The sequence below is a fragment of the Telmatherina bonti genome (assembly GCF_933228915.1).
Source record: "Telmatherina bonti genome assembly, chromosome: 21".
NCBI classification, from domain to species: Eukaryota; Metazoa; Chordata; class Actinopteri; order Atheriniformes; family Telmatherinidae; genus Telmatherina; species Telmatherina bonti.
Genome location: NC_136630.1, coordinates 12951396 through 12979217, shown reverse-complemented (window position 1 = coordinate 12979217; position 27822 = coordinate 12951396). Strand labels below are relative to the sequence as shown.

General features: G+C 39.7%; 1 protein-coding gene across 1 annotated transcript; it reads right to left on the bottom strand.

The window, feature by feature from the left end:
- On the bottom strand, positions 1-27789 carry LOC306772035 (paired box protein Pax-2a-like; the record flags this gene model as incomplete). The annotated part of the gene is made up of 9 exons (XM_079261412.1): positions 1-122; positions 1553-1639; positions 3895-3996; positions 12920-13034; positions 15760-15935; positions 23888-24007; positions 24086-24165; positions 27036-27233; positions 27593-27789. Coding segments are annotated over 9 exons (1197 nt in total), but the record flags the coding sequence as incomplete, so codon positions are not given.
- Between the last annotated feature and the right edge of the window lie 33 nt (positions 27790-27822).

Sequence of the window (27822 nt, the reverse complement as noted above, 5' to 3'; positions counted from 1 at the left end):
TCACACTGGGGCAATATGGAGGCTGAGGCCATGGTCCTGCAGGTTGATTTGGTTTCCATGGTAACTAGTGACGGTCATAGGCAGTGGCAGCAGTGGGAGGGGCGGAGCCTCTCGATGCGGCACTATAATAATAAGGGGAACCTGAAAGTTAACAGAAGAACGAACCATTTGAAACAACAAATACAGCTTTTACTGCCATTTACCAAATGAATTATGATCATTATAAGATGAAGTTCTCAATTCTGTGCGTATCATTTGACCATTTGCTAAACCCAATGTTGTTGCCTGTCTATGAAGGTATGGTAGTTTACTATCAGAATGGTGGAGCTTTAACTAGTCAACTTTAAACAAGCCAAAACCTGGATCACTTAACTGATTTAAACATCAAGTTCAAACCACATGTGCAGTTCATAACTATCATAATATCAGTTGATGAAAATGATGAATCGATGTCTCAATAATCACCAATGTCTACTAAAGGCTCATTTTAGGAACTTTACTTTACATTGAAATTTTATGGATAAACATTGAGTAACAGTTTCTAATATGCAATATAACAAACTAAATTCTGTGTTGTACTGCTGCAATTTAATGCAAAACAACTTGGTTAGGTTTAGACAACTTATAGTTTGGATTAATTTATGCAACAAAACAGCCTTTTTAAAAGTAACAAAACTGCTTTTTCAGACCTATAAATGTATCGGTTTGGATTAAAATATACTCTGACAATATTAACTACATTTTTTAAGATTTAATGATCCCCTTATCTTTAAAGAACTTTTAGCGTATATTTCAGAGACTGAGTGACTTCCAGAGAAATCAAATAACTTTTCTTACATTGAAAAATGACAGTCAAGTTGTATCCCATGTCCTAGACTGAGTGATCCTGTCAAAGTGTCCACATGTGAGGAGTTATATAGGTGGAATATAGCAGCAGTACTAGCTTGTTGACTCACTTATTACTCTTATGTTGAAGTTTTGATGATTTATAAGGTTTACAGATGACTCACTGAATTCTCAAGTGACTAAAAGGTGGATTTGGTGACTGCATATTAGGTCATGGTAGACACTGACAAGCTATGCATCACAGCCTGTATCATGAGTCCATTTAGAAGATATGAATAAATAAACAACAAAACAAAACAATCATCACATTAAAATAAAAGATACTTTGGGTTTATGGTAACAAGTTAGGATAAAATAAAAGATGAGTCTATTGTTGTAATCTAACTCTTTGCTTATTGACTTCTGAGAATACATTTTCCCTAAAGATCACAAATAAAGTTTAAAGGATGAGTATTAACTAATTTTTTATGCCACCATATAATAAACAGATGAGAAAAGAGAGCGATATTGACTGCATCCAGTATCAGGCAGTCTCAGGGATATTTTCATCCCTTTATCTTTCCTTTTTAGAAAGGTTGGTTGGGAGACAGGACTGTTGGATGAACTAATACTAAGCCCATTGTGTCTGGGACAGCTGCTGTTTCTTAGAGGGATTTAGTAAATGGTCAGCTAGTAGCTCTCATCAATTTTCTATCTCTCTACTCACTTAGTAATGCTGGGTTGCTGAATCGCCAGGCTTCATTATAGGTTGTGTACTGTGGATGACTGTAGGGGTTCCCCGAAAACTCACTCCCTGCAAAACAATACAGCAAATCAATTAACATTTCAATGCATCAAACCATTACCTCCTCACATGCAGTCATCTCTCGTCATTCAAAACAGGATGCAATTTGAGGCTGGAAATGATAGTCATCGATGTGTGACCAGTCAAGCAAGTAATTTATTTCTTTTTCATTTCACTTAAGTTATGCAACACTGAACAATACAGGATGTGACACTGAAGGCAGCTTTCCCTGTCCCATTTATGGATATCTACCCATTCTTCTTCCTCTGGCATATTCCAAACCAAGCTAATAAACGCAGAGAGGTAATAAACAGTGTCATGCATACATTTTTGATTTGCTGCTATAAATCCCGCAGCCTTTCTTCTTGGGGTGAATTTTACCGTCTCCGATCTAAAAGCCCCTTGCTCCGAACTCGCAACAGAATTTCATTGCAGTGAAAGTAACTTGGAACATGTTGGTGAACACTCTTGTTGGTTCAACACGTTTCTTTCTTTTACGAGACAATAAAGGCTCGATTTTATATATGGCTGGTGAGAAATGGCTTTGCTTTAACAGTGTTTTGCTCCTGTCACTAAATCTTAGCGGTTGTGTATACGATGAATTGGTTGTAATACCAGACCACAAGCCATGGGATTAAGGTGCTCATCTTTTGCTTGTGCCACATAAGAACAAATGGAAAGTAAAAGTATGTTTGACTTGACTCTTTTCCACCCACATGATTTAATGACTTTATTAGACAAAAACCAAACGTAAATGCAGACTGCACTACCAGTGCTCCCATGTCCCTTGTCTTTGGACTAGTGGCTGTTAAAACGGACTCAGTTGTTTTCTGAAATCTGTTGGAAAATGTTCAACATGTTTCTCTATCGTCAAAACGGTAAAACCTGTCTTAAAGGTGGAGTATGTAAGATTTTCAATATTTTCTAGATAAATTAACTAATAAAATAACTACAATCATAATTAGATAGTATTTTTTTTAAACATGTAGGTTCCAGTCTGTCCATATTTGATATTTTATTAAATTACAAGTTTAATTAATGATAAATGACAAAAAGCACTTTTTTTTTAAGAAGGGTCTTTGTCATTAAATAAACTTGTAATTTAATAACACAGCAAATATGGACAGACTGGAACCTACATTTTTAAAAATACTATCTAATTATGATTGTAGTTATTTTTTTTAGTTAATTTATTTTGAAAATATTGAAAATCTTACATACTCCACCTTTAAACAAAAAACCCTGATACTACATTTGACACACACACACACACACAGTCATCTTTGTACACTTCTACTGTACTGAAGCAGAGCAAATAAAATCTTAAAAACTTGGCATATATCATTAGATACAAAAGAAAATATGTATAAAGTATTTATAATTTGAGGCAAGTGACATTTTATTAATTCTTCTGAGCTCTTTAATACCAAGTTTTTCCCCCCCCCCTTTTTTTTAATTACCTGCTAATCAACAGGCAAAAACAAAAAAATAAACACAACCTTTTTGGCTGAGATAATGATGACACATGTTACGGCAGCCATTTGTAATGGAGGAAAAAACAAAAGCCAGACTCTGTGATGGGCTGCATGACTTGTAAATTATATGCTAACACAGGGCACACTTGACTGGTTTCCACGTCCATATGGTTTAATCACATCAAAGCAAAACGTCGTCTGTGGTTTGCTGAAAGTGCGATGCTGGACCTGAAGCGGCACATTAACCAAAAGTGCGTCTTTACTCTGTTACTCTGGCAAAAAAAAACAAAAAAAAAAAAACACAAGCCTGCCCTCCTCAGAGAGACAGCAATTTGAATATTTACCGGGCTCCCATGCCTCTGCCTTTTGACCCTTAACTGTTTGCTGTGAACCTGAACTGCAGGTTAAGTAGAGGCGGGGGTGGGATATGCTCCGGAGCGCAAAGACAAGGGAGAGCTAAAGCTGAATTTTCTCAATGCCTGTGAGAACATCCATGTGAGGACATAGTAAGCCAGAGAGAAAAACAGGAAGGAAAAGGGAGCGACTGCCCTCTCCCTTGTCTCTGATCACTTATTCTGCTTGTCTAATCCAATCATACACACAAAGCTAATGCAAGGATGTGTGCACCTCTTAATTTCCAAGTCAATATTCATTGCCTCTCTGCATAATTTGCCACTAAAGTCTCTTCATGATGCTTTCCCTGCTCCTACACATATTCGTTTTGAGGACATTGCTACACATTAAACAGAGAAATGACAATATAAAAATGTGCCAAAGTCTCAGACTCACCAGGAACCATTCCAGCGAGTGTGGAAGTTGGGTAGCTTCCCTGACCTGTGGGTGGGATGTGAGGGGGATACCCAGGTAAGGTCGTGTTTGCCATATCCCGACCTGCTGAGACAAAACAAAGTACATGAAGGACCCTTCAGAGATGGTTCTATGGTTTCATTCGTTACTACAAATAACAACTCATCCGATATGAAAAAAAATCACGCATTGTGATTTTGAACTCCAAACTGTATTTAAACACAATAGAATTAGATTAATTCATTAATTAATTAATCAATTTGATTCATTAGAATATCACACGTATGAGGAAATATTGCAATCTTAAGCTAAAGTAAAAAAAACACGATTACAATAAAATCTTTCAGTAAAACTGAAGAATAAACTTAGTTGTACTTTACATAGCAGTAGCAGATTGAATGTGGAGAAAGTCTTTTGTTTTTTAAAAACGGTTCTGCTGCTGACTGTACCACCTTATGTAGAACAAAAATACAGCGTTAGAAATGTGTGTGCAAGTTTCCCCTCAACATCTAATTGTCCTATTCTCAATTTGCAAGTCAGCTCCTGCAAGCATATAATACAGCCGTTGAAGCGTTTTTAACAAAATCACCACGACTCATCACAACCACCGCAAGTCAGTCATCACAGAATCTCCGTCTCTGGAGAAGATATTCTACATAGACTACATAGACGACCTCGTGGTTAAACTTGTGATTTAAAGGTTGTCAGAAACAAATGCAGGAATGATTTCTAAGAAGTTTTTAATTATCAACAGCATAGCGAGGAACAATACACAGATAAGGGGTGAAGGCCTAGTACAGAAACAACATGTACACACAGGGAGGCTGACCAAACACGGGGATCACGTATGGGGAAACACGTGAGCATAATGAGGGGAACAAAGGTGATCTCCATAACGGCAGGGACAGGAGAATCCTGGGAAATGTAGTATGGGTTGGTGATGAGACCAGTGAAGCTAAGCGAACCAGAGAAGGAGGACAAAACTAGGGTCGGAGATGTTTTCTAGTAGGATTATTGTTTAGTATATTGCTTAAAATACCCTTCACACCCTGATTGCTGCCAAATAATTAAATCCTCTAACACAAAAATAAAAAATATTCAGTCTCCTGTGGAACAGACAGGACTGAAAAATTATCCAATCATTTTTACTGGCCTGTTCCAAACGACTGGATGGTGATACATCTATCAATCTCAACTACCATTTGTCCCTCCCCTCAACTTTTCAGAAAAAGGCATTGCAGGTTTCTGTGCTTTCGAGTTGTGGCTTCAAGGGGAAGTCTGAAGAAAGAGTTTTGAACTTGTGAATTGTGTATTATTGAAATGTAGCTTAGTCCAATTCAGGGTTCTGGGAAACTGGAGCCGTTCCCAGTAATCACTAGTTGAGAGTCAAGGTACACCCTGGACAGGTTGCCAGTCCAGTATAGCTTGCTCAAACCATTTTCAAGGATCTCCTACCCTACATTTAACACCAAAAAAGTTGTGATCTTTTTTTTTTTTTATAACAGGTGAACCAAATAAAGTCCCAGCTTATGCCCTCCAGACAACAGAATTCTAGTTGCACAAATGAGTCCCATCATTAACCAGTTCAAACTTGTCTACATATAGCAGCCTTTACTGCTCCCCATACAGCTCCTCTCTCGTCTGTGGCGGCTGTAAAGGCAGAGCGGACAGGCCCCTCTGCAGAGCGTCACTGGTCTGGCTGTAGATATTCAGTTCTGTAATTGAGAGTGACGGTTGGGCTGTCCTCACTGGCCACCGGGACATTTGGACCACAGCACGTAACCTCAATCCTGCACAGCGGCTGGTAAGAGAGGCCCCTGCTATATTGTCAGCTGTGAGGGCCACTTGGACTCAAAGGAGATTTAATGAGAAACTAGTGGTTGAAATGCACCATAATGCCACAAGACAGAAATTGTTGTCCATGTTGATGCTGCTTAAGAAAAAGAAAAAAAAAAGCAACTTACTTTTTTATGATTAACAGAAACATTTTGCCTTTTAGGCTTATGGTATTTTGTTTTTCAACATGAAATTGAAGTTTTTTTAAATAGGAAAAAAACTTGGTTGACTGAACGTGACTTAAGAAGAGTAAGAAAAAAAAATCTGTGCAATTATTCAATTTTAATAAGCATAAGAAGAATCATTCCTCACTTGTTGAGAAAACTATGATTTTCTTTTGGTGCATTAAGATTACCTTTGTCCATCACAATTGCTTGAAGACAACAAAGCAGAGACACCTGAGATGTCATGGCAGATTCATGGCAGATCTTGAAACTTTAACAAAAAATAATTTACTTTTTATTCTTTTGAGTCTCAACTTTCCCATTTTTTGTGAACATGAACATAACTTAGGCAATTTTGTAAAACTGTGACAAAAAGGAACACCACATGACTTTCTGACTTTAAAACCGTGTGTTTTTAACTCATTTTGATAGCACACTGATATTTTTAGGCACGTTCCTGGAATCTTTGTTGGTCTACTGTGTCCTGGGGCTGAGAAATCCCAGCAATTGGATATCAACATGCTGGATGTTGTTTTGGATTGGTACCATGGCTGATTCAGCAAAGAAAACCAAGTGGATGTTATCAGAGAAAGCCGGTAAAACAACAAAAGTAAGTGTCAGAGCAAAACATAAAACAAGAGTCAACACAGGCTAACTTTTACTCAGTGAAGGGAGTTCATAGAGAAGACAGGATGAAAGACAGATGCAGAAATAGCCTTTGTTGGGGGGCACAAAGGTAGGAAAATCTGCCAAAGCTCAATGGTGCTGTTTTAAGTCTATACAGAGACTGGAGGTTGTGACCAGATACATCATTCATGAGATCCATTTCCTTCCCATCCAGCTTTTAATCCAGTCTTTGCTGGTGTATGATCGCCAATCTCTTTTATTGATTCGACTTGGCCTTTAACCCAACGTAAGACAGCTTCTGGTCAGCAATAGTTTATTTTTATTATTATTGGTTTACTTACTATTTATTCAGTTTGTTTTATTAATTTAATTCTGTATTCATTGTTCATTGTTCTTGTTCATTATTCTGTTTTTAATTTTGGCCGATCGTGTACAGCACTTTGTTTCGACTCTGGTTGTTTTAAAGGGCTTTATAAATAAAGTTGAGTTGAGTTGAACTTTTCCACCTATCTCTATTTGGTTTATTTTAGGCTCCTAAACAGCCTGGTTAGGTCTTGCCATAAAAAATAACAGTGTTAAGGAACACTTCAGCACTTGGAAGATAGCACTGTTTTTGAGTCCACTTACATCTATATAGCTTATTTATTCCTGTTTCATGTCTGTTTCATGATTTTCTGAAAGAACTAACTTCTAAGTACACATTCCTTTTAGGTAAACTACACAGAGAAAATAAATGCTGCATTAAACAGAAATAAAATAAAAATAAAATTATCATTCTTCATACAACACAAAGTGGAAAATCCATCAAATGCAGCTCCAATGGTGCATGGGAAGAAAAGGAACCACTCTTTGGTAGTAAACATCACTAATGAATGCATAAAAGGGATTAAAACAATCAAGTCTCATCAGGTACAACAGTCTAATTGTTTGACTGGGGATGCCACAACAAGCTGGCAGGCATGCTGGTAATCGTGTGACACACAGCAGCATGGCAGCGTGAAGTGAATCAGTTCAAGAGGCATGTTGGCCAACCTGGGTGTCCACACAATCAAGATTTGCCAGGGAAAAGGAAGTCGAGGTGAGGGGAGCCATGGGAGTTTTGCATGGCCGTTAAACATTCTGAACAAAGAGAGCATGACTTCAGGCTGTTTTTATGAATAAACTTGAAGTGCATCTGCATCAGTTTACATATGAAAACATTTTTTTAAGCAGCAAACTAAAGTTTGGAGCTGATTTTGTGGAGGTTTGTGTTTGAAACAGGAAGCAGCCGATGTGCTTAAAATGTTCCTAATAAATGTTTGAAGAATTTAACCATCTTCATTCAAATCTTCCAGCTGCACTACAGTGTAGTTCAAGCTTTTGCAAGCATAACATGCAGCATAATGCCAATAAAATATGCACAGCCAAAGAAGCACCACACAGAGTTCAAAGCACAGCGCTGTTGTGACCTGCTGGTCTACTGCAACACAAAAATGATATAAAAACTTAACTGTTAAGTCATAAAGATTAAAAAATATTCCAACATAAGTAAAGTGATGATTTGATATTTCAGCATATTTTACAGGACAACACAGTTGCACAGAATCATTACTGCAAGGTTGTTTAATTGTGCGTTTATTTAATGTCTTCATCTAAAAAAGTTCTTTTATATTTAATGTTATAATAAAATCCTAAAAGTTGTAAAATCGCTTGACTGTTGTCTGTTCAAGGAAAGAAAGATTTATTCAAAGTTATAAAATCGCCCTGAAAAGACTGAGAAGACCAAATAAAAAGACAGTTAAGTCTCTACCCAATTACAAACCAAAGAAAATGGTAGATTCTGTTTGTGATCATGAATTGTCTGATGAAGAAATGACTCCATCTCATGTTGAACAACTGTTCGCTATTGTCAGCACTGTTCAAGTGCCTGCAGAAATGTGTCTTTTGGTTAAAGAGCTGAGACTTGAGGTCTGGGAGTTAAAGAGCTTTACAAAGAAGAGTGAGGTCATGCCGGACCTTTCATTTATAATAAGAATTAGTTAGCCACAAGCCAGTGCACATAAGTCAAAAGGAGCTGTGGGAGTACTGTAGTGGGGGGTCCAGCAGGGGTGAAACCATTGTGCATGAGTGTGTGTATATGTGCCTGTATGTAGACACTAGTCACTATTGTCTAACTGTCTCTGCAAACACCGGGCCCATCTTTTCTTCATTATTATTGCAGCAGCCACTGCTGTCTCACATGTTTAATAAAAGTAAATACTCTTATCTCTTCATTAACTTCTGAAGCACATGAAGACCACAGGATTTCTTTCTTTACTGGGCAGTCTCAAGGCTCTAATTTAATCTTCTAGAAATAAAACAAGACAACAAGAAGTGCAGCTTCAGAAAGTTACAGAAAATTTTCTTTTTCAAATGATCTTTCGGGGGCTCTTGTTAACGTTAAATTTTAAACGTTAACACCAAATTTTAATACTTATGAATATGAAAGGACTGTCTGAGAATTGCATGGCACCACTAGATGACTAAGAAACTGTAGTTAATTTGGGTCAGTCACTTCATCAATACTTTCCCTGATATAGATCCAGCGAATCAGATCGATACTTTCAACTTAACCTCTCATTGGAAACTAGCCTTCATTCTGACCTTAAATAGCATCAATAAGACACAGAGTTTGGTATGTTTTTTGCTCGATATTCAGCACTGACTTGTTAAAGCAGAAGTTACTGAGAACTGTTGATGCTGAGAATGGAAAACACAATACATAAATGCAAATCTAAATATGTTTGTGCAGGGTGTTTGGCATAATGGCGGCCTGTGATGAAGCCTGTTTTTGTATATTCAGTTGGCAGCGACTGCCAGCAGCTCTGTGACTATTGCTTTATGTCCCCTTTAAAGCCCTCTTTCAGAGAGGCGCAGATTCGGAGAACTCTCTGTACAACAATGATAGCCTCATTAGCTGCTCCCTAGCCTTTGTTGTTTTTACAACAGAGATGTGTGTCCAGATTCTCATTAAAAGATGGCCTTCTTTATATTGTCTGCTCTCTCTGACAGTCCCCTTAGATTGAACGCCAGCAAATCAAGCTATTTATTTTTTTCCTATGGCCTCTTTTTCTCTCCCCTGTGAAAGTCAATTCAAAGATTTTTTTTTTTTTTGTCTTCGGTTCGCTGTTACAAAAGCCTGTTGATTTTCGTCTTAATTTCATCATCATGGTCGTTACTGGTGAGCTGATCATGCAGTTTTCCTTGCGGCGTGTGCGCCTTGAAATACCTGACTGTAGAAAGGATTGTTTAAATTTTGAGGGTGATGTAAATATTTGATTACCAGGTTTTATCCCAACCCACAACAACGCAGGAAGAAGCTCCGTTTCTTAACACGCATATGGAAAATCAGGGTGACCTCTTTATTTGGCACATGAACAAAGTCATTTGCGAATGACTCTTTTGCTTGCAAGAGTATTAAATTTAGCATGACAGGGACACCTTCATGTTTGCTACAACAACAACCAAAAAATCTTTGACCTCCATTTTTCTGGGCTATATGCACAATGGGGCAATTTATCACCAGCCAAAAAATCTCAGCACCCTAATTAATTACAACTAAGTAAAGAATGTTTGGAGAGCCAAATTGCTTTAATTCCCCAAACACCGGCTGAAAGTCATTCATTATCAAATGTGTGCTCAAAGGTTAGTTTGCTTTTGTGAAGACGAAATGAGCATTAATTTCAGAGCCTGTGTGTCCCCCTGTGGGGAGACATGCCAGTGGTTTGTCATGAGGCCACACATCACGGGGTGGCGGGTTCACTGTCTGATCGTTGCTCGCTGCTCACTGGACAACAGCAGGTCTTGATATTTTCTGTGTAGTTCACCCTGAAAGCACTTACCGTTACCTTAACTGGATGGTTTTTTTTTTTGTTTTGTTTTTTTAACCTAATTTGCAGGATGAGGCTTTCTTCTGAGAAATAACAAAAAGTGGGTGTGCAGAAGTGACTTATTGAGGATGTGAGGTGCCACTGACACGGGGGCCTTAAGCCTTCGGAAGCCTCGATTAACAGGCCCAGCAGGGAATGTGTAAAAGAGTGTCGAGTATACAGTCACTGAGCGAGGAAGTGTAAAACTCCCACTGAAAGCTCAAGGGAATCTCCCCACTTTAAGATCGCTCACGAGCCTGCAGCACCATCATGAAAAACAGGTGGGCTCTGACTACTTTCAGGAAACACTGAAAGTCTCTATTGAAAGAGTGGACAATTGTCTGTATCGTGGCCATCGCTCCATTTATTTCTCAAAGTACACAAAAAGTTCCGAGCTCCTCCTTCTGCCATTCACATTTTCACCCACAGCCCACACTATCTGAATTTTAAGCAGTCAGAATAAGAACGAGAATAAGAAGCACTTGAGATGAAATCCATCTCTCGAAGGGAATTCATCAAAGAAATTACTTCCCATATCAACAATAGAAATTACTTCACAATATGCAATTGTCCTTTCCACATATTCATGGAACCCTTTGGTGTTTTTATGGGGTAAGAGGGACTATTTAGCAGGTAATACAGCATTAATGTGGAGGAGAGGGAGAGAAAAAAAAGCACTTTTAATGGAAGTGGTTTCTTGCCTCTGAATTTCGATGATGTGCACAATGCCCTTAAATCCCTTTCTTATTTGAGCCCTGCTCTGCAGGTACTTTTGAGCCTTAATAGGATAAGCAGAGGACACAAAAGATTTCTATCTCTCAACTCTTTCAGTTCACTGAGAATCCCGATCTCTGGCAATGAGCACTTCATGAATCATTCATTTTTAATAGATTATGCAAATTCCAGGGCATAAAATCAACAAGATCAATAAGTGCAGGCATTTTAATTGGTGTTTGAAAAACATTTTAAGGATGAACATAATCTCCAGTTCTTTACCCCGTAAAGACACAATTAATTTGAAATTGGATCTCAGCCTAAATACTGCAGATAATTGACTACTTTTTGCATGGCTTAAAATTCCTGTGGTAAGCTTATCGCTGGCAAGTAAACTGTAATACTCAGCCATTAGAGAGACCACACACCTGAATATCACCTATTATCCACACAGGCAACCACTGGGAGAAAAAGCAGAAGAGCCACTAACCAAATAGTAATTACCAAGTGGAAGTCAGAGCGATGTTTGTTCCATTAGTTTGACCTCTGCACACTTTATTTCTCTGCCTCCTGTGAGATATACTAACAGAAAAGGGCATGGAATAAACCTATTTACTAAAACAAAATCCTGTGCATTTTATATGCAAACACACCCACACACACACACACACACATGCTGCATTACACCGATGTGCACACAAGCCCACCGTTCTTCCTCTGCATGTTTCTTTGCACCTGTGAAGCAGTAAGGAGACCCTTTCTGCAAAGACCATCTAAAATATCCCAGGTGCAAACAAAGCTGCCTGCAAAAGCAGGCCTGCTTTCTACAGGGCCATCAGTGCACAAAGGACAAACACACACCTTTCTTCTCAGGAGGCCTGCCTTACACAGGGAAATCTACCTCCCACATATTAATGAGAAAAGGGCTCTTTCTTTTCTCATAAGGCTGCTTGGCTATCATTTGAGAAGGAGGGCTGCTGCAATTTTCAATCACTCTGTCCTCCCCCCACACAGAACTCGTTGCCTTTGATGGCTGCTGCATAATTATATGAATTTTAATAAAAGCTCTGTATATTAATCTCAGCCGGCCGACAGTCATCGTAAACTTTCAGTAAACTTAACCTTCTTCTTGGTAATAACACTGCAACAACGGAACAATATTTCAATTAGCCAGGCAGTCATTAACTGTGACAAGGAGAGGAGACAAGTAGGGGGGGGCAGAGAGAGGGAGCGATAGGAGGGTAAAATAAATGATCATGGTGTTAGAGTTAGGCGGCAGAAATGCCAGAGCGTATTTACCGAGCCACATTACTCGTGCTTTGAGACACACAGACTGTCTCCTGGTGGACAAATCGGAGGAGCAACGCAGCAGCAGCCAACCAGCACTCAGTCCTGCATGGAGCATCCCCCTCGCCTCCCCACCCCCTCCCCCCAGAGACCTTGCTCTGATACACAGTCATAGTTCTGATGTGCTGACACCCAAAGGTCCTTGTTCAGCAGTGACTGAACAGCTCCCAATCTCTCTTAACGCTCTGCTTGTTCAGCAGAAATCAGACGGAGGACAGCTGCTAAGCTTTTATTGCATCATTGTAGCACCTTTGCAGTGAAATGGTATTAAACAAGTCTTCACACTTAACTTTTTATTTTTGCCTTTATTGTCACATGTTTATTGGTCTTTAGCATGTTAAGCATGGACTTTCTTGCTCATTTACATTGTTCAACCCCCCCTGCCCCTCAGCTGAAACTGTGCCTTGGCAGCATAAAGGCAGTTGATCTTACCTACAGGGTAGCTTTGCGACACGCTGGGGCCCAGGTCTGGGTTGGCGCTGGAGGATAAACTGGGCTTGACTTCGTCCAGGCTGGAATTCAGGGCAGGGAGCGAGTACTCATTAGCCTGGGAAAAGGACAGTTGAATCATTACACAACCAAACAATACGTAGATGGAAATCCTCCTTTCTCCTCCTCCATTAAGCTCTCCACACAGGCCTGTGTGAGTATAAATTTGTATGAGAGTATTGTGTGTGTGTTCATGCTGCAGGGTGGCAGTTCAAGCATATCATGAATGTATTTTGGTATTGTCTGAGAGGAAGTGGGATTTTGAGATGAGTGAAAAGCCAAGGCGTCAGCTGGCCTTTTGTGCATGACTGCAGTCCTACCCCTGATCAGCCAAGGGAAAAAGCAGTTCTGCTTTGTTACAGACACACCATGTGGTCCTGTTTAAGAAACACTATTCACTTTTTTTTCAGCTTTTTAATCTGAATTAATTTGAAGTGTAAACCACCTTTAAATTTCAGAACATCTTGTCTTGTAATCTTTGAAATCATTTGTACAACTTGCACATTTTGTTATTTTAAATCTGTGGAAGCGGTTTTCTCTTGTTTGTGTTCATATTCTGGCTTTAAGGACGAGGTCACTCAAATCACAGAAAAACAACATAGATTGTGTGTGTGTATGTGTGTTTTCTTTTGGCCTGACAAACTACACTAGTCTGATATGTATTTACTTAATTTTTTTTATTGCCAGACCTGGTAAATGAATGTTCTCATATTGTTTTTATAGTTTCAAAAGTATATAGGTAAAGACAAAACCTTGACACGTCAGTATGATCCTCTTGAGGATTGTTATTTTTAAACAAACATTACAATAAGACAAATGAATAAGAAGTTGCGTACATATTTTACATGACATGCAACGATAAATACATAAAACAAAGCTGGCCAAATGCATGAGGCTAATTCATTTCATTCTTAGGTTTAAAAAAAAAAAAGAAAATCATGGAGAGGAAAACAGGAAAAGCAGTTTTTAAGACGTATTTAAAGCGTAACCCTCATCTCAAGGACTACAGCGGTTTCTGAAAAGGCCCAGAGCTTCACAAACAAACAATTCATCTGAGGCGGAACTAAAAATCTTGCATGTAGATGAAATCAAAGGGGACTTTTTAAACTTTGAAGCGAGCCAAGATTGAGAAGAAAAAAAAAATCAGTGTAGAATAACCTATTCCTCTTTCATTATCATGTTTATCTTCCTTTTTCTTTCTTCCATTCTTTTTTTCTTTTTGTAAATTTGCCCAAAGACACTGATGGCAGATGTTAGCAGTTTTTTTTTTTTAATGAGTTGTGACTTCCGGAGTCTGAGTGTTGACAATGTTTGTCCAAAGCCCAGTGTGAGTGGCTCAGTGGGCTGTGCTCCCACAGGGGGATGCCTGTGACCCTGCTCTTGTCTGCCACTATCACAGATAAACTCTAATTGTCTGCTACAACTGTTCACTGGCACAATGTCGGATGTTTTTCTCTATTCACGCAGGCTTCAGACGCCAAACAGACGTTTTTATCATGCAGATAAAGGGCAGGAGGGGGAAAACTGAAAAGATAGGTCTGAAAAGGATGACCAAATGGCTAGCAGAAGTGTGGGAGGGGTGAATCCATTGAGTTTTGCATCTCCAGAATGGATTTTTAATGCCTCGCTACAGAGCCCAGACACTGGCTAATAGGGCCACATTTTGTAGAAAGAAAGAAAAAAGACAGAAAAGCAACAACAACAACAAAACAACACGAGGCACCCATGAAAGAAAAAGAGCTCTGATTAATTTTGCAGTAAATTAAAGCTGATTTTGCTGGACTCTTTGTGGCCTTCTTTCTTTTTTCCTTACTTACTCACCCCCTTTTCCAGTCGAACCCGTTTTCTCCTGCCTTTTAATACTCTCCCTGACGCTCTTTGTGATTGCAAGTCATTTCCAATTCGTTTTGGTATTGATCTTCCAGTAGAAATCAGTTTTGTAATTAGCTGCAAATTAGGCCCTCTTCTGGAGGTGAGGCCTGTCCCACTGATTTATCACCTGCGTAATTCGCCCCGATTGGAGAGAAATTAAAATGAACTCAATTAGGTGACTGCTTTTGCTATATGGGTCTGACTTGTAGTTTGGTGGGAGAAATTAATAGTCTCTTGTTGTTTAATAGTATAATGAAAGTAAATAAAGGTTATCCATTGTAATAAACCCAGAACTAAGCAGTGGTTTCTGGCTGTCGCTTTTGGTATGGGGGTAGCTGTTTCTCAAATGCCTCTTAATTTTTTAAATGAGGATGGATGGCAAAGTGTGGCTTTAATATCAAGACTTGGACTACATGGGGGCTGTTTGCCATGTTTCATACATCTGTGTCATGGAAACTGGTTAGAATAAAGGCAGCTTTAAAGACAGGACCAGTCATTGCAAGCTAAGATATGTGCAAGTTGAAAATAACAACAAACAACAAAGATAAAAAGCAGAAGCTGAATAACACAGAAAAAAAAAAAACCCAAAGAAAATCTAGATATTGATTAATTTCATGTTAGTTTACTGTGATTCTCAATTACAGTGGGTGCAAGGAATGTGTTTTTCATCACAAAATCAATAATGTGTGGGAGTTTTCTCTGTGATCCCTCCAGCATTATACATTCCTGGGCTGTAATCCAGTGTTCAGCCATCTCAGTTGTTTGTTTAATTAGCTTTTGTTTCTGGATAAGGTTTGGGAATATTTGTGACAGAACTGTTTTAGTGTGTGTGAATGTGTGAAAAACTTCATGCTCAATTTGGAAAAAAAAAAAAAAAGAAAACAATGGTGTAGAATTATGCTTCTACTAACCTGTTCCGGTTTGATATGCTCCGTCGTAGGGAAGACGTCAGGGTACGAGGGGCGTTCAAAGACCCGGTCCAGCGCTTCCAGCTGCTGCTGGGTGAAGGCATCTGCCCTCAGGTGTTTCCGTAAACTCTCCACACTACCCTGAGAATCACTGTTTGGGCCAGAACCATCTGAACCATCTACAAGAAGAAAGAGCAACATTCGAGACACTGACCCTGGGAAGCTGGGCTTCACTTCAAGCTGTGCACTTTATATTCTCCTCATGTATTTTCTGTAGCACCTCTGTAGGAGATCTGAGGGCAGAAAGAGATTGCGTGCAGGTTTTTCTTCACCTTAATGGCTGTGGCAAGCCATTGGCTGCATCACAGCTTTTCTCTGCACTGAATTAACACCATCATGATCTGAAAGCCCTTTGGTAATTGATGTATTACAGTCACGTGCAAAGATATACATGTTGTCGCAAACATGTGTACAAATGAAAGCAGAAGACAGCCTATTATTGTGTTTTTTTTTGTTTTTTTTTTATTTTAGCTAGATTTTTTCTTTCTTTTCTGCCCTCCAAAAAAAAACAACTTGATGTTCACTGAAATCAAGTGTCGCCTGTTTTTAAAAGCACAATTTCCCTTTCACAATTCAATGCTGCTTTCATTCTCTTTGAGCGCGTGGTTCCATTTGGAAACAGAGATGGAGGACAAGAGGCTGAATAAAATTGTACAGTCTAGTTCAATCATTCCGCTCTCCAAACACAGGAATTTTCTCCAAACTCCTGACCTGATTACTCGACTGTTGAGAGGAGGATGCCTCCGCTTTTCCTGTTGTGCGCAAGGCTTTAAAACCTTTACAGACTGTCCTTCCACAGCCCCCTTCCCTCTCCACACCCCCCCACCACCCCACCTCTGGTTGCAGAGGCTGTGTCTGTAGGTCTCCTCCCCGGATCCCAGAAAGCCTCAGCTCCCTTACAAATCTGTCATTCTAAATTTGCGGCAGATTATGTTCTCCCCTCAGTGGGAGAGTGGTGATATATGATATGCAAGGCCCGCTATTGATTGCCTGATCTGGTGGCAAGAGGGAGCTGAAATGAACTTGAAATGAACATCATGCCTCAACTCATTGTGCGTATAATACTCTACTTAATCCCACATTTTTCTCTGCCATGGAATTCAATTGATCAATCATGTCTGTGCGATAGTACCATTTGGGAGGGTTATTGCCATTCTATTCTGCTGCTTGACCTTTTTTCACAGGATGAGACCAGAGGATGAACCCGACTCCAAAGAGAGGCTGAAGGAGCTATAAAAGAGAATTTAAATAGGTGTGTGTGTCTGAGCATGTGCAAGTGCATGTAACCTGAAAAGGTACTGATAGTGTAAAAAAAGGGACATTATGAACTCGCTAAGAACACAAATTTGACAATTTCTTGTTTTCTCTGCACAAATAAAAACATACGGGATATTTTTTTTTTTTTTAGGCCAAAGGTATATTTCCTGCATCTTTTAGCCTTCAAAATTATTTAAAGTCCCGAGACTTTCAACAAAACAAGTCGATTCAAAATATTTTGCTTGTACTATTTTGCACATTTTGAAAGTCATGGATATGATGCTTCTCACTTTCACATTTTACATTCCTTTAGCGAGAGTGTAGGCAAAGTGTTTATGCTTCTTGTGTTGCAGTTTCATGTTTTTTTAAACAACAAATAAAGAGAAACTCAACACTTCCTTTACTGCTATTTTACATTTCCTAAAGAGGTTTGTTCAACATTTTCTCGTGTCGTCTTTTCTGTCTCCACCACTAATTCTTAGAATGTCATAGTTTAATTAAACATAGTGAGCTTAATTTAGTATATCTTTTAAAACCTCAACAGTCTGAGTATTGCCAACATTGCTATTAATTGTTATATTTCATTGTTTTTTTATTTTGTTTTTTTTTGTTTTTTTGTCATTTTACTTTCATTTCTAGGAGTAACAAAAATCTGTAGTTTAAATGCTTACTAAGCTCTCAATTCACAAATCTTGAATCCACAACTGAACTCGCTATATATGGCGCTATATATGGCGCTATATATGGCGCTATACATGGCGCTATACAAATAAAGTTGAATAGAATTGAATTGATTTATTATCGTTTGTGGTGTCTTTACACCTAAAATGTTCGAAATTTGACAAAGACTTAAGCATTTGAATGAAGCATAAAGTAGCTTCAGGTCCTGTTTAAAGCAGTCAATGCTGTACATTTGGGAGTTAGATGAGAAAATCCATACCACTGCCATGTCTCCACACTATAAACACACAGTGAGGAGATAGTTAGCTTTGGCTGAGGAGAACAAAGAGGAAGAAAAAGGAAACTATTTATTGTTGCTTCAACTTGTCCATAAAATGAAGCACAAAAACATGAATATTGTGACTGTTTACTGCAAGAACGCGTTGTATTTTGTCTAAAATATTTCATTGCATCTGTAAGAACATAACACTGCAGCTACATGACAAACAACCAGCAGCCTAGACTTTTCTTGTGGTGACAGTTTGGGACAATCAGATAAATATTCAGCAAGTTTTCTGCACAGTGACGGTTCCTCTCCTACTGCTGCTGCTGTGTGTCACTTTATCAAACTCAATTGTTCTCTTTGCTACCAAGGCAAATAGAGTCATTAATTACTTTCCATCAGCTATCCTGAGCCGCAACACCTGATCAATACAGCTACCACCACCTCCACCACCATATTTGTCATTCACCACAGTGGAATACACTTCCCACACACAAGACAAACCATCCTAGGTCAACCTACATAGTCTTCCTCCCACTCAAACTGAAGGCAGTCCCATGTGCCCGCCTCTGTCAAATCTACACCCATTTACCAGCTTTGATGTTTACAACATGGACTACTTTGCTTATGCATCCTCACGAGAAAAATTCAATCATTAATGTTCACCCCCCCCCAAAACAAAAGAAAAAAATCCTATAATTTTTTTCCTAAAATTCCTTCCTTTGAATATAAATCCAACTTTAATCCAGCGAAGGAGGTGTTTGCTTCCTTTTGTTTCATCTGACAGTCTCTTAATTTTTTTTTTTTTGTGAAAGTTTTTTAACCTTGTTTATGATCACATTTATAGCGTTTGAGTGGCTCTGCTCAAGATTGCAAGAAAAAGCCTGATATTGGGTTTTTTATGAACTATGCATTATTATCCAACAATAGTATCTGACTCAGACTGGTTGCATCAACCAGAATATCAGACAGTAGATGCCATGACAGGCATGTTGTGGCAAAATTTACCTAAATTGTTCTTGGAAAAAAAGATCACTGTGTTGTTAAGGGTTAACTTTTGGCATCTTTCTGTTCATGTAATCAAAATTATTTGATGTTTTGGAGAATTTCTTAAATTGAAGACATTTGAAGTTGTGTTTACTGAAGGTGTCTATAAGCGTTTTTCATCTCCACAGGAAGTCAAACCCATTATTTAGACAATTTCAAATCAGCCCATTATGCAGCAGTGATAACCATCTTTGACCACAATGGCTTTGTTGGTGTGTTACATGCCTGTCTCGCTCTGTGGTCATTTATTGATCATCGCTGACGCTGAGTGTATTCATCTTGACATCGGTCTGTATTAACACTTTGGTAACGATGGAGCCGCCTCCATCGGATCAGATAACCAGCTCTATAAAGCCGACTCCTCTCTGCAGGCTTGGCACCCACAGGTCACGACCCCCGGCAGGAACCTTCAGCCAACACAACCCCGAGGACTGCACTGAGTCTGAGTGACTGGCCTCCAAACAAAAACAGAACAATTATCACAAAAGAAGTGCAGACTGAGCAGCACTTTTCCTCCTAGACCCTGCCATGCAACAAAAATCGCCGTCCTACGTATGTTCTTCTTTGAGGAGCGACGAGTTGAGCTGGCACCTTAAGGTCACGAAAGCCCCATTCAGAAGACTAAACTTTGTGTTACTGCCCACCCTTCATTCCCACCCAGTCTGCTCTTTGTTTAAATAACATGTCAACATACATTCACTTTCATTCATTTAGCACAATGTTACGTATTTAACAGTAACACACCTCTATAATTTCCCGCCTGATTCAATTCTGAGCTAAATGGAATCAAATTAAACTCATTTGCATCAATTTGAAAGAACTCCGCTGCACTTTGGATTTGCTAATTGAATGTTTTGATTATGTAAACACGAATATAATAAAATCTTAAGAATGTAAAATGTTTGTTATGCCTTAAAAATCAATGATTAGTGTTTACAGGGACTTGGCTAGAAAATGCTCAGTTGGTTGATATAAGATCAATGAATCAAATAAAGACTAAACTTGTGCAGCTTTTTGTAAATTTTTTTGCAGGTTTTAGGCTCTTAAAAGACCAAAGATAATCGATTACCTGCAAACATTGTGATTACAGCAACAATTCAGGGAGTTGGAGAAGCGTAACTTTCAGGCATTTATTTGCTGCGACGTTGCCAAGCTTTTAAAGACTTTATTAATCTCAGTTGGACTGTTGCATTTAGGTGCTGACATTTTGTTGCACTCTGAGTTCCTCTGTTGTTTCTTCTTCTCCCCCAAAACAGATGCTGATACACAGAGCAGGGGTGTGATGGTGGCCCGCTTCATCACTCATCTCCATCCACACGCATCGCTTAAGTCCTCATGACACTCACAGATGAGAAATAATTAATTCAACAGCTACTGAAGCACAGAATCACATCCATTCTGGCTGCCACTGGCTATTGTTGTAGGCTTTTGAAATGTATGATTATCATCTTATCACAAAATTTCTTTCTTGTTGTCTCTCTCATAAATCAAAAAAGAAAGCCTGGCAAAAAAAAAAAAAAGAAAGAAAGAAAGAAAGAAAGAAATTGTTCAGAATGGCTCAAATTAAGAGTCGTCTACTTGTCTGATTGTGCAATTTGTGAGTCGCTCTGAAAGGATGTGTGATTTGACTTTCAAAGAACGGACACACTTCATGGACACTTGGTCTTATCAACAGACTTGTTAGCTGTATGCTCAGGTCCATTCAGCACTCCTGTGTGTTCACTAATACAGAATGTGGACAAAAACATACCAAAAAAGCAAGTTCACACTTCAAATGCTGGTTTTATTTCTTTCAGCAAAAAGCAGATTTACCGTTCTTCTTTGTCTTTCCTAAAGCCACAGTGTCAGGAGCGGTGGGGGTGAGGGGGGGGGGGGGGGGGGGGGGGGGGGGGGGGGGTGTAGCAGGGTTGAGATGAGTGGAGGGCTACTTGGATGTTAATCTGTTAGGTAATAGCTTTTCTCTGCAGAATTGCAAATTCTAATACATGTCAATTTGTAAAACGTGCGGACAGTCATGGTCACCAAAGGCACCATCTCCAGGGGTCTCGCTCGCGCGCTCACTCTGTCCGTCTGCAACAATGGCTGCCAAGTGTAACATGCTACTTTTAATTTGCAATAACACGTGACAATAGTAGATTAATGGCTCTTATGACACCTGTGTCCCTGAAGCTCCTCTTGCCGAGACCCAGTGTACATAACGTGTGTCACACTACATTATCTCTACATCCCTCCTGTAATGGGGGGGGGGGGGGGGGGGGGGCTTTTTTAAGGGCACTGCTGACTTGGAAACTTAGGAGCTGTCTGCTTGCTTGGCAGAAAGCCACGGTCGCTGCCTAAAACAAATACTCTGCACTGCACAACCAATCCATTTCACAGAGGCTGGTGTTGCACTCAGCCTCCCCTCCCTAACTCTTCCCCGCCTTTCCTTTCCCTCATTTCTGTTCATGTTTCCAAATCTTGATAATGACTGCTTGTGCCATAATAATCATGAAGCTTACCAACTTAAATAGGGCTCAGGCAAGCTACTGTGCTGTGAGGAAATTTAATCCAAGCATTAACTGACTTTAGACTACTGAGTGAAGCACAATATGCTTGAAAAGCAAAAAAAAAAAAAAAAAAAAAAATACAGGAAAAAAAACAAAAAGGCCTTGAAATGGCTGCAATTTTTCCCATCTGATCAGTCTGTTTTTGGAGTTTCCCAAGACTAAGGTCTTAAATGTAGAGGACATATATATGTATATATATATATATATATATATATATATATATATATATATATATATATATATATATATATATATATATATATATATATATATATATATATATATATACACATATATATGTCCTCTACATTTATAAACAAGGTGTTTGTTTGCCTTGTTTGGTTGAACAAACACTCAAAAATGACTGCATTTAATAATTTCAATGAATATGCTGTGAAGTTATTAGAGGTCTTAATTTTTTGTGTAGCGCTGCTTCAGTGGATGCAAAAAAGAAAAGAAAAGAAAAGAACATCTGTGATAAAAAAAATAAATAAATATTGCAATGCAATACTTTATTGGCCTGTTAGAGCACGTTATGTATCAATAATTCATACAATAACACTCAACAAAGATCATGATCAGATGACTCCTAAACTCTCAGTTTCACTGGACTGTTCATCTCACCTATAGCAAGATATTTCACTTCTGCCGTTTAGTTAGGTTAGATAAAAGTGCACTTTAATAGAAGACAGCAACAGGAGAATTGTGTCTACAGGGTAACATCCAGTGTAATATACTATTCTTACAAACTGTGGCTCCAGGCAAGACATTGCTTTTGGAGCCATGTGTGCACTTGTGTATATATGTGTGTGTGTGTGTGGTCAAGACCTGAGGTTTATGTTTGGGAAAGATAAAGTATCCATGACCCTGTGGTTCCAAGTAGGCACCAGCTGGATGCTGAGAGAGTATATAAGAACCAAAGCTCCACCGTCACTCTCAGTACAAGTCCTACAATGATGCAAACACACACCAGTGCACCCATCCCCACGCGCACACACACACACACACACACACACACACACACACACACACACACACACACACACACACACACACACACACTTCCACACAGCTTTCTTCTCTTTCACCGTAATGCTGGCCGAGCACCTAAATCACAGAGATGGCAGCACATCAGGGGAATCATTTGAGACTGAATAGCCGTAGAAACATGGTGCTGTCACCTGGAAGACCTCCACAAAACAGGCCAGCTCTCCTTCTCACACACACATACCTTATTCCTCTCCATGCCCTTTAATACCTCTTTGCCCTTCAGTAGCAATCTGCATAGAAATGTGTGCATTTTATCATTCAGTGACTAGACATTACACCCTGGCTAATATGAGAGGTCCTCGAACGACTGAAAATGAACCCTTGAAAATACCAGACGTTTGCATTATGCCCCCGCGATTGCATCTCGTACAGGGAAATACTTGATTATGTCATTTGCCATGTCCACGTCATGCTGGTTTTTATATCTTTGCCAGGAAATCTACCTCTGACAGGTCATTAGTCATCCCTCCCTCCCTGCATGCACATAAAACATCAATTCCACTCAATATCCCACAAACCCCTGTGCTTTCCCAACAAACGCCAGAACAAAGAAGTGGCTATGTAAACTGCTGCCATGCTCTGATTAGCTCTCATTCCAGAGAACTGCAGAAATAAGGCACTCATTCCCCACCCTGTTTGAGATAACTGCCCCTTTTCAGCAGCCACATCATCCCTCCATAGCCATGCACGCCTTGGAACATGAGTGCATCTGTTTAGCTATTCTCATCAGCTTCTTATGTAGCAACATTAGGGAAGCCTATTGCTTACAGAACCAATAATCTATATCGCCTCAGGCCTCCTTATATCCACTAACAGCAGCAGAAGTGGAGCCACTTTTGTTGAAAGGTGGGGGGGGCTCCACAGAGCTATAGTGGCTTTCTTGACTGACCTGGGTGGTTGGCTACATCATCTTGACATGTAATTATCTAAAGCCCTTTAATCACTTCCATAAAGATTAATTGCAGGAGACAACAGCGGAGGTCGTGTCTTCAAATCAAAAGAGTCTTTGGCAGGTTGACACAGCGGTGTAACACAGTTCAGACTTAGGTGTTTTATAAGGGTCATCTGCTGGAACTGGAGCAGGTTTTAATGCTATAATTGCAAGTTCAGCACAGAAGGTTTATAGCATAAAGCTGCATGGAAACTTTGCTTTTGTTGAGCTTTTAGTTATTTTTTTTCAGTGATTTTTTTTTTCTTCCTTAGAAAAAAAAAAGAAAAATTCTCTTACCGTCATCTCTTTTCCTCTTTTCACCGTTAGATCTTGGAATACCCAGAATCCCATTGATGGAGTAGGATCCTGCGGGGTCATTGGAGGCGCTGGTTACAGGTGGAGAGGCTGTGCTTGGTACTAAGAAACAAATATCACCAATCAGCTTCTGTTTCACGATGCACGTGTATTTTGTATGTTGTAAGCTGCTGTTTTTACCAATAGTATGGCCTGGTGTTGACAGTGACGTCCCATCCGGAGATGGATGAAAGGGCTGCTGGACTTTTGTTCTGATGATCCTGCAGAGCAATGGAAAAACAGATGTCAAGGCTATACGTCTTTTTTTCCCTCCTTGAAGATCTCCACACTGGCCCCCAGTTTAAGCATCACAGCAGCCACTATAGAGATAAATGTGTGATTAAGATATCAAATGAAACTCATACACAAGCAGGGATCTGGTCAGTGGCTCCGCCTCAAAATCTGAGGTCTGCTAAAAAGTCTTCATTGCACTTTTGGTCTGAGTGATCTTGCAAACAAAGCATGAAATCACATCAATTCACCTCAATGATCAGCTTCACTGACTCTACCTGGCCTACACTAATCAGCTTTCTCTCCCCCCTCATCGTACCCCCCTCCTAACAGTAGTGTGGGCTTCACAGGGGCTGATCGCAGCCCTATAGCAGCCCTTTGCTTCCCAGATCAAACAGAACCAGTGGCCCCATGTGCCAGTGCGGATGAGGTTGTATTGATTGGGGCTTGGGGAGAAAAAGTTGGGGATTAGTCACACGGGCAAACGGATGCAAATAGAAAGCTATAAATTATATGTGACAGGAAAGCAATAGTTCCTTATTGCCTTGCACAAGCTTACGCCAGCATTAGATTCCTTTAATCTGAATGGCACTTGGGGAGAAAGGGAGCTGTCACAATAATTTGTAAACTTTAGAACTATTCATCATGTATGCCACCGGAGCTGCTTAGGAGAAGCCTGCCGAGGACCACGCATCCTTTTCGCTTCAGATTTTGCTCCTTTGTCCCCAATATTTCAGAAAAAAGATGAAGGTTATATTATCCAAAAAGACATCCGTTTTTTATTTATTTATTTTAGATATTGATGTTACTGGGAGCCAGAAGGCTTCAGAGAAATGAATCTGACAATGTCACAAATAAAAGAAACAAAGAAAATTCCCCTTGCAGGCAAAGCCACCTAAGAACACAGTTTCCCACAGAGCGCATATTGATGTTTTAATTTTTTCACCTTCTCCCATAACAGTTATTCGACCCCCTGACTTGTGTGTGCAACATAAATTCAGAGACTTTATTTGGTATCCATGTTCTTCATATTGAATAAGCAATTTAAGAGAATGAATTAATGACCCGGCCGTAGCTGAAAATCCCCTGAAGAGATATTAAAATTGCTTTACTTCTGAATCAATAATATTGAGCACCATCGAGGACTTTTTTTTCTTTTTTTTTCCATACCTAGCAGCAAGTGTTCCTGGTGGCCCTGCCATGCAGTACAACACTATCTCTGTAGCATTTAATAATACATGCTGGAGAAAGGTGTTTAAGTCCAGCATCCTCTTTTGTCAACAGTCCTGGGGTCAGACTGTCTGTCACAGCAACCCACAACTGGCCCCAGTCAGAACCATCCAACTGGAAAAGACTTTGGCTCCAGCGTTCTTGTTGTTTTGTTTCTCCTGCTAAAACTTTTAAGCACTTGAAGAAAACTTTTTTTTGTCATTCAACTGTTTCTGATGATCTTTAACTAACTTGAATTTCAATATATGTCAGCGGCTGAACCACGAACGATGTTTCTATATTTGTCATTATCATCATCATTATTATTTAGATGGCATCTTAAGAGAATCGGACTCATGATAAATAATTTAGCAGGAGCTGAATCAAAACAAATGCTCCACTGAGTACTGAGGAAAGCAATACAGCAAGACAATTAAATCACGCATTTCTTTCTGCTAAGAAAAGGAGGGAAATATTCAGCATTAAAACGTGAAAAAAAAAAAATCAGAAGCTCTTATATTTGACTGATAGAATCACACCTCTTTGTGTCTGCAATTTAATTTCCCACATAAACAAAGACACATAAGCCCCCCCCCCCTTCTTTCCAAAATAGCAGCTTTAATTGGAATTGAAAAACTTTATAGGGCTCTTTTAATGATATTAATGTACATTTTGAATTTATCACATACATGTGTCTGAGCCTCCTTAAATGGGGCTTTTTAGGCAGCCACGAAGCATGAAATGAATTTTCTTCAGCCTTTTCTCTATTTAAAAGATGTCTTGTGTGGAGCTGTCCACGCTCTCCCATCAGCTCATTAAAATGTAATGCTGATGCTGGCTGTATGGAACAGTGCCTCTTAACCAAAGTTCATCACCAGGGATCTCTGGTGGTAGTGGGAGGGGTGGGGGATGTGTGTGTGTGTGTGTGTGTGTGTGTGTGTGTGTGGGGGGGGGGGGGGGGGGGGGGGGGGGGGTCCTGGGTCCTCCTGCAGTACATCTTAAACTGTTAACGATTTTTTTTTTTTTAAAAGGAAAACTAAAGGTTTAAGCGTAAAGATGCTGGTTTGACCTGAATTAATGCTCAGAAAACAGTCAAAGCCAAACGTATTCCTTCTACGTATTAATCACAGTGAGATGTCATCTGATTTTGTTGCAAATAATCATGTAATTTATTTATTAATTTTTTCCAATTGTCAGGTAAAACCTTGAAGGGGCATAACCAAGCAGCCTGAGCGTTGCTCTCTCTGCAGCAGCAGCACATTGGATGTGCTAAAGAAAATTGGCCTGCTTTATAGCGCCACGGGATCTGGTCACCGAATATTGATCGGTTTTCATCTCGACAGATTCACTCAGTCCTGGATGTACTGCTGATTGTTGAGGGAGTTCGGTCTAAAAGATAGAATTGCACCTCAGAGACCGCAGGCAGCCTCGCGGCGTGCCGCGCAGCACAAAGTTGCTCCAACAATATTCTTCTGTGGGTGGCGGCGGCGCGCCTGCGTGGCTGCTGTGATGAATGATTTTCAATTTGCTCTCATTTTGGCCCCTCTTCCTTAACGTATTAACGTCTTGTCATTTGAACTAAGCTTCATTTACAACATGAGAGAAAAGAAGAAAGAAAAACCAGAATTGGTTTTTGGGATATTCCTCCTACCTGTTAATGGATGATACGCTGGGCACGGTGTCGTTGTCGCAGATGCCCTCTGCCAGCAGCCTGTCTCTGATCTCCCACGCAAACATGGTTGGATTTTGTCTCTTGTAATCTGCTATTTTTTCCACCACTTTTGGCGTGGCCACTTTGGGTTTAGACCCACCTATCACACCAGGTTTGATGCTGCCAGTCTCATAGTATCTGAAAAAAAAAGTGAGAAAATTCTCAAATAATTTAGACGCTTTATCCTTGGCTTCATACAGAATCACTTAAAAAAGAAAATGAATAAAAGTTTAACTTGTTTCAAAACAGATATAAAAATATATTTATTTAGCTGTGTAATTATCCTTTTCTCACATGAAGATGAGCAAAACAACCCATAAGCTTCTGGTATTGCACGCTTGCGCTCTAACTTTCGACTTCTCAAGTATTTCTCATCAACTATTTAGAATGACTAAAGTATTATTAACCCTACTTAACATTTAAAAACTAATCTGAGTAAAATCCCACTCCCTTTGTTTCTTTTTTCTTTAAATTCACTCCACCTATCTGATTTTTACCTTGGCCGGACAGTCTTCACCCACCTGCCCAGGATCTTGCTGACGCAGCCGTGACTGACGCGCAGCTGTCTGGAGATGTCGCAGGGCCGGACACCCTGGTGCGCCAGCTCCACTATCCGCTGCCTTACAACATCCGGGAGGGGTCTGCCGTTGACAAACACCCCGCCGAGCTGGTTCACACCTCCGTGCCCTACATGGGATACAACAGCAACAAACACACACAGACGTAA